Source organism: Antrostomus carolinensis, unplaced genomic scaffold, assembly GCF_000700745.2.
Source record: "Antrostomus carolinensis isolate BGI_N321 unplaced genomic scaffold, ASM70074v2 scaffold660, whole genome shotgun sequence".
Taxonomy (NCBI): domain Eukaryota; kingdom Metazoa; phylum Chordata; class Aves; order Caprimulgiformes; family Caprimulgidae; genus Antrostomus; species Antrostomus carolinensis.
In genome coordinates this window covers 72946-81277 of record NW_010290302.1, presented here as the reverse complement: position 1 = coordinate 81277, position 8332 = coordinate 72946, and the positions used below count along the sequence as shown (strand labels likewise).

Genomic DNA, 8332 nt, shown 5'->3' with positions numbered 1-8332 from the left:
AGCAGAGCCATATTTTAGCCACTGCTCTAGTTCAGTATATAGTTGAATTGGCTACTTTGTTTTGGAATATTTATCTTTGCAATTTAATAGCTATCTGAGAACAGTAGTGGAAGAGGGATACTGCCTGACAGAACAGCATGGACACGTGACAAAACAAACTTCAGAACATAGTAAGAATGCCAAGCTAACTGGGTAACAGGCTCTTCAGATCAGCGATTGGCAGGCCTGAGAGACTGAGAGTCAAAACCAGCCTCGTAGGATCTGGTAGCGACACGACGTAGCACGTGGCTACGCCAGCTCTCTCTTACAGGTTGTTGAATGGATGCCACATCATTTATCACAGAAGTAAGTGTTGGGTCCTTGGAAGGATGACAGAAAATGCTCTAGGTGCAGTTTTGCATCTATTATAACTGTTTTAGAAGTCCTGCTATACAGCGAAGGAATTTAGTGCAAATTCCCCACTATCTTAGCTCGATAATACCGATCAGGTTTTTTTTCTTCTAAGTTTCTTCATATTGGCAATCAGCAGAGTTAAATATACAAGAACCATTCTGTCCTTTTTCATGTTGACATTGGTGATAGTATCCACTTGGTACGTTCACTTCACTCCAGTATAAAGTCCTATACAGATTCCTTTGGGGATGTGTAGCATATGATTCACAGTTTGCAATACAAATACCCTGATACATCACTTATTTACTATTAGTATTTGATTATTATACCATTTTTGCAAAGTCTTAAAACCATGTTTTAATTAGTGTTGCTTGGAGCAGTTCAGAATTTTTTTTTTCCTTGAAAGCAGAAGCTCTAATGAGTATAATTTATGCTCTCTTTGCATGCAGCATTTCAATGAGAAGGTTATTACACGGCACATCCCCGTTCAGGTGTTTGTAGTAGAGGTATTCTTCAGCCTGCATACTGATGGCCCGGATTTCTGGTAGTCGCAGGAGAAGCTGCCCAAATTTGTCTGTTTGCTGTGGGTAATTACACATTGTGTAGTCCAGCAGAGCAGCATTCACTTGTTCCTGAACACCTTCCACAAGCTGGAAGTTCTCAAGATTTTTGACATCTGAATGATAATAAAAAAAAAAAAAGTAAAAACAACTCAGTTGCATTTTAATTCTTGTTTACGAAGGCAGCGTTTCACTAAATAGATGTATTTTTTTTTCCTCCTGACAAAAGCAGACTTTACAAGCTGCTGAATATTCAGTGAACCCTTTTGCCAGCTTTCCTGGGAAAATGATCACAAAAGAGCTTTAGCGGAGTGTCTTGTTGAAATTCTGCATATACCTCAAATCAATTAGACACCAATGGAGTCTGAGCAAGGTCAGCTCTTTTCATAGCTTACAAAAAGAAAGGTTGAGGATTCCTAAAGTAGAAGACCATAATATATTGCTAGCAAATGAGTCCCAAGAGGAAGCCCTATCTTTAACCTAGTATGTTACACAATTCATATAATTCTGTATTAATTTATCTGACCCAAGGTGAAATCTGTGTCCAGGGTATGATGTAGTTAATTCTAATAAAAAGTGACAGGGTTCTTGTTTCTGTTTGACATTTTCTAAATGATTCTGAAAGCCTTTGACTTGTCTAGCCTATGTTAATGAACCATCTGGTACACTCCAGTGACTGCCAAAATAATCTTCCCTACTAGAAACTCTCTAAAATATATATTTCACTGACTAATGATCTTTATAAAATGAAATCATTGTCCTTTGGGTGGAATACCAGATAAGAATGGTGCCCTTTAACCTGAATATGGTTTCCAAACTCCAACACACTAATGTTTTGGGTTTTGTTTGGTTTTTTGTTTTTGTTTTTTTTTTAACAGGCATATTTGCATATGTAAGGGAGGTATAGTTTGTTCACTCTCCCTCTGTTTGTTTATCTTTTGTTCCTATACAGCAAGTTCAAGCTCTAGAAATGCTGGTCAGAGTTAAATGCCAGTATATTAACTCCTCATTATTTACTTCCCTGTGTAAAAATTACTCAGATGGCATTGTCTTCTGACAGGTCAAGAGAATGCTGAAGTTATTTCGAAGCTTGCAAACTACAGTGCTGCTATAATGCAGAAAGACTGAAGTGATCAAAGTGCTCCTGCTGGGAGAACTTGTTTTGGTTGATGTTTGATCATTTATACCATCAGTAGAGTACTGTAACATAGCTTCTTGTAATGCTAAAGCATGGCAACACTGAGCATAACTCTGCTACTACTTCACTTCAAATAAAGACAAATCTGCTCTTCTACAGATGTTCTTGGAGCATAGGAGATGGGGAATTGGGCACTGTAAATGCCAGCCTTTGACTGGAGGGGAAATGAGTGTTTTCCTCTGCAAAACAGGAACACAAGTTGGTCCCCCAAGCCATCAGCAACCTGGGAGGCTGTGTAAATTGGGTCTCACTGCACCTCTTCCTAGAAGTGCCTTAAATAGAGCAAATATTGGTTCCTGCACAGAACTCTGTGCTGGGACATGAGGGAAATGGTTGGAGGAGGCAAGCATTTTCTTCGGGACAAGAGGACGGGAAGGGTGGCAAGGATCCCAATGGCAGCCCAGGGTGGCATGTACAGCCTCCAGGGCCCGAGTTACAGGTTTTGAGCAGAAGTCCCTCTGGAGCGTGCTGGCTGCACTTCAGGGTCACTCTTGTATGGACTGGAGTGAGCTTTTCCTGCTGTGGTCATTACTGCTTGCCTCTTTCTTGTCCCGGTTTCACTGTGGGAATGATTTGTACTGCTTGCTCAGGAACTGGGGATGTGACCCCCGTCCAAATTTTGCTAGCTGGCTTAAGGAACTTGCTAGCAATACTTAAATTATGATGCCTGTCCAACAAAGGCTGTCCGAGCTTTGTGTTATCCAGAGCAAGGAGAACTGGAAACTTCAAAGCTGCTGTGCCCTGGTCCCTTAGCTATTCAAACTCAATTATCCAAAGTCTTTTTGCCAGTGTCTCTGAGATCTTTGGATAATCATGTTTTCATGTACTGCACTGGACATTTTCTCAGACAAAATATAGCTGTTGATTTTTTTACGTACCTACATAAAACTCTCAAGATACTTTGTAGTGAGTGTAACCTGGTTGAAAAACTGAGTGCTCTAAGCATATTTTCAGAAAGTTAAGAAAAGAATAGTAACCTTTATTTTAAATAGGTTGCTTTCAGATGCAAAAAGCAATCATGAATGAGTTGGTAGAACATAAAAAATTCCTACAGAAAACAGGGACCATGCTGGAGATTAAACTACGTTAAACATCAAGATTAGATGTATGATGATTTCAGAATCAGTATTTCAAACTTTTTTCCCCTCTTAATAACTTTAAGCATCAAGAAGTTTTAGAAACTTTAAATTCAAGGTGCATCTTTCTGTTGCTATCTGTCTGTTTTGAATCATACTCTGAGATTACATTGTGCTGACTTCTTGGAAAACCAGGTGCATTCTCATTTTTACTCTCTCTCTATGTTACTGCATGGAATATATTTTTATTGGCAACATCAAAAAATAAATATTTACAAAGATGAAGAAGAAACAAAATATGAAAATTACAAATTTACTGTATTTTCCTGCAAAATGGTGAATTTAATGTATGTTTTATAGAGATGCATTCTGTCTTCAGCTATATTGATATCATACTCCTAGTCAAAAGAAGGCATAATATTTCACTTATATCACCCCCATGTAAACGATCGGTGGCTGCTGGCAGTAGGTGTACTTGTATGTTGTACAGCTGTTCCTATAGGCTTGTCAGATACGTAGCCTGGCTTGAATTGCATGGAAGTCGCAGAACTATGGGGGAAGATCATCTGTGTTGTTTTTTTTTCCCTCATCTCAGTGGACACTTCTTTAAATACTCATATGTGGCAACATAAGCACTGAAGACAGATGTAGAAACAAGTGCAGTTACCTCTAACAGTAAACAAAAAGGGGTTCTAGAGCTTCTATGCCACATTCAGCCTGAGGAAATACTTTTAATGTATTTCCTCTACGTATTTCTTGATATTTGTGGTGAGGCTCAGTGCGTGTAAACAAGATGTTATTTGTTAACCGTGTGAAAATACATAGAATTTTCCTGACTGTTTCTATACTGAATCAGATACTCATAGTCCAAATGATGACAGTTTAGGACATCATTGCAGAATTCATCTGTGTGTAGACCTCTCTGGGATTGCAATCATAATAGTGGGGATGTAGAGAGAACCCAATGACCAGTTACGTATTTTCGAGTGAGTCAAATAACCAAGATTTTTGGATATGACTTTTGATAAGTGCTCTCATCTCATGTACATTAACAATAAATGCTGCAGTAAAGAAAATGAGACAAATTGAACAGAGAGAGAGGTCAAAGGATATGTGCTGAGAGCCCCGTGTAAAGCTCCATTGTCATGTCTCAAGCTTTGTGATATTTTGTATGCTGGTAAAAAGGAGATTTGCCAAACATGTAGTTGCAATATAAATTGTGTAGTTATTTTTGAGAGACAATCACAAACTCTAACTCTAATAAAGTTGAATAACAACAAAGGAAAACATGTGAATATTAAGTTATTTCCAGTAGCTCCAAGTTGTCCAAGTAGAACAAGAAATGCTATAGAGTTTTCACTTCTGGTACTTAGTATTTAGTGATAATGATAGAAATGTCATTTAATAATAATTTTGCTTTGTCAGTGGATGGTTTTCCTGTGGTTTGAGTTTGTTTTTGTCCTTGGTATTTATTACATAACTCAGGCTAAAGGTATGTGATTTAATTTTCCAAGTACTTTCTTTGAATGTAAGAAAGTGAGATCTTTTTGAATTTTGAATGTTAATGAATTAACTTGGTGAAACATGGAGCAATGCTGGTCTAAGTCTGCTGAAGGCAGTGGTGTACCATGAGCATGAAACTGGCTACTGATATGTACAGCACAACAGTCTTTTACACTTCCCTGTAATTCTTCATTCCTGTCTGCTTTTTAGAATTGGAATGTCTCTTATCAATCTTTACATCAGTTAGTAACAATTTAAAGTACACATGTTTAAGCTTAATGCAAGAAATAATTTTCCAAGGTTTAGACACTTGTAAATTAAATGAGTAGGAATAGGTCCCCCCCTCCCACCTACACACCCTTTAAATCCTAGCAGCTAGAAAAAGTGTTTTGTGTTGCTACAGTAAGTATCAGTCTCTTATCTCTTCTACTTTATTCACTCGGGGACTAATTACCAACTTTTTACATGAAACAGCCTTACTGTGAGCTCACAGTGGGGCGCACATCTTTTTCTATCCTTATTGGAAAGTAAACCCTTAGGTCTTCTGGAATATATTATATGTTTTACAAGAAATAGCAATTGCTTTTCTGTCAAACAAAGAATTTTTGTTCTCTATAGCTTACTTTTGACGATTAAGACAAAAACAGTATTACAGTGTGTCAGGATTTGCTCTGCAGTCACAGTAAAGATCTGCCAGTATTCCCAGAAATCCCCCCATTTTGATTATTTTCTACATCTGCTATAAAGCTGTGCATTAAGCTGAAACTGCATACAACATTCAGCCTGAGGAGAACACTTTTGCATATTTTCCCCAAAAATGGGTCTGGTCTTTAGAGGGGGAAATATTTAGGTTTCAGAGAGATTTTCTCCCTCTCATATTCCAAACATGAAATACTGAAGATTTGGTGGTCTACTAATCTGTAGAGAGCTTCCCTTGGTTTGGGAATTTTGAAAAGAAAAATGAAACAGAATGAGAGATTTAAATTTGAAAAATAGTAACTCCTTCGGAGCAGCGTAAATACTTCCCAAAGAGTGATGGGTAAATTTTACTGCTTGTGTCTTTTATGAGATACTCTATCTGCATGAAGCGACGATGAGGTGCGTGCACACGCAGCTCGCCTGCCTCTTTGCATTTTGCACCATTGTAAGTCCTGGTATTGCAAGGATGAAATAAGGTTGTGTTTAGGCTTCTCCATGGGGAGAAATTTCATGCTTTCATAAGATACAGATATTCCAGGCAACAGGACAGGATACCAGCCCAGGAATGAGCTTCCTCACCCTGAATGGGCTGACAACCCCCATAATTTAAAGCTTTATTAAAACCCAGATCTTAGTCACTCTTTGGAATGACTGTTAAACATGTAGGTAAAATATGACATCTTCCAAACTCTAGTGATGGTATTTTTGGCCAGGATGGCCTTCAGGCTCATCCTCCGAGAGGTTTGTCTGTTCTTTCCAGCCAGACTGCATGGCCTAATGAGCAGCACTGCCTCCACTTAGAAACACACAGTTTTATCAGGGAAAGATACAGTGTGCCTCCTCAGCCCAAAGTCAGGGTTCCCATCAGGGGTTTCGGTGTGAGGCTGATTCCCATGTGACCTTGAAGCCAGAATATGTTAATTCCGATGAAAGTTTTTCCCTCAGAATAGTTCAAAGAAGGGGGACTACCCAGGTTGGAGGCAACATTACTAAAACTTCTTCTATTTAAACACAGCCTTTTCCTAGTTTCTTTGCCCACTTTCTGCTAGCCTTGCAAACCCTCTGGGTTACAGGACTTAAAACACAGGTAGATTTTGACATGTGATAAAAAATTTTTTGAGGGCAAGAGTAGTAATGGTTGATAAAGTGCCAATCTCTGAAAATTACCCACAATTGTCCTTCATTGAAACTAATGGCAACAGCAGTTCCATATAGCACATCTGTCATGAAGGCAGATGTATGCCATTCTATAGCTAAGCCTTTTTGACAGACAAAATGCTATAATGAAGGAAGATTTATGGTAAAGATAAGCTCCTTACTGCAAAATTCCCCCCAGTTTTATTGCAGCAAGGTTGTGCTGAATATTATTTACTTAGAAGTCACAGGAAACGATTTCTGATAGATGTGTTTGTTAATCAGTTGTAAGGTGCTATATTTAGCACTTTCCAAACTTTGAAAAACCTCTACATTATAGCAGAAACCACTTTTATTTTCTTAAGAGTCTCAAGTCCAAACTGAATGTGTAGAAAACTTTTCCCACCTTTAGAAGGTTTCTTTTTTGGCAGTTGTTAAGCTATCTGCAACAGTACAACAATCAATCTCTGACTGTTTATTAGGGTCATAAAGTAATTTTCATTTTCAGTTGAGCATAACACCAGATAATGGACACATTGTTTTAAAAATCTTGATTAAATTCTCCTATAGCAATGCATTTCATTCACACCTAATGATATATATTTTTAAAGCAAGAATAAGATGCTTATGAGAGAACAAGCTGTAACTCTTAGTCTGAATCCTATTTCATCCCCTTAGTATTCAATCCTGATGGACCTTTGGTTTGTTTCAGAACAACTCAGACTCAACTAAAACATATTTTGATGTTGGTTTATAGTGGTAGGCTTCTTTCTAGCTTTATTTAAAATATTGAGATGTATTTTTCCATTCAAAAAAGACTGCAAAATGGCAGATTCTTACTGAGAATATCATCCCCTAATGTCTGTTAAGAACTGTGCTTATTGAGTTTTGTGAGTTTTGTAATTGATTTTGCTACTGTTAGCTCTGCAATGGAAAGGGAGGTATGGGGAAATAAACTGAATTCCTCTCCTTGTGCAACTACAAAATTATTTTACTCAATTTCATCTGTTTCTTTCCTTGCAATCCCAGTAAAGACATAGGGCAAAGCCTAATCTGATCTCTCAAATCTTTATGACTGCTGTAATTACTGAGTCATCACTCAGGAAAATAAAACAGCTTGACTTTCAACAGCTCAGGCTGAATTGACTGACTTGAAAGTTAAACAAACAAACAAAATCTCCACCTGCTCCTCATCGTGGCACCCCAGGAACCAACATCCTTATTACTTGCAAATGAGACGTACAAGATACGGTGGTCATTGAAACACAATAAAACAAGATCCTGCCAAGCCTCTTTGGAGGAAGAGCTGCTCGCAAGTGCTGGCCCAAGGTCCATGACCGGCTACACCCTTTAATAAAGTCCAGTGTTTCTTCTGAGACTCAGGAGGGAAAAGCATGGCCATGTACAGCCACACTGCCTGGGGTGTGGAGAGCCTGTTGGGGTAGCTGGTTGATGAAACCATGGCCCAGCCCAGAAGGTGCTGGGACAGACCACAGGCACCAAGTCCCAAGCAGTGGTTCCACTGCTGGCACTTAATCTTAGCCTTGCCTAACACCAGTACCACCTCACTTTCTTTCACTTTCTAAAGCTTCCTCCATGCCTGGAATTATGCCCCTGCTGATGCCCCAGACTTGCTCCTGCTTTTGTTGAGCAATGCAGCGTGTTGCTTGTCTCTTGCTCATCTGGGACTGAGGGCAGCCTGTCTAATCCCTGAAGGTTTATTCTGTAGGTATTTTAATCCATCCTTAGCATTCACTGATAGGATTAGG

The 8332-nt window shown here is 38.7% G+C and overlaps 1 protein-coding gene across 1 annotated transcript in view; it reads right to left on the bottom strand.

Annotated features, from left to right (window-relative positions):
* Positions 1–360: 360 nt before the first annotated feature.
* The window catches only part of NR5A2 (nuclear receptor subfamily 5 group A member 2), an 80307-nt gene continuing 72335 nt past the window's right edge, over positions 361–8332 (bottom strand). Inside the window, exon 6 of the mRNA XM_010172503.2 lies at positions 361–1069. Within this exon, the coding sequence (XP_010170805.1) occupies positions 822–1069 (248 nt within the window). The 3' untranslated portion in view covers positions 361–821. The remainder of the gene's footprint in view (positions 1070–8332) is intronic.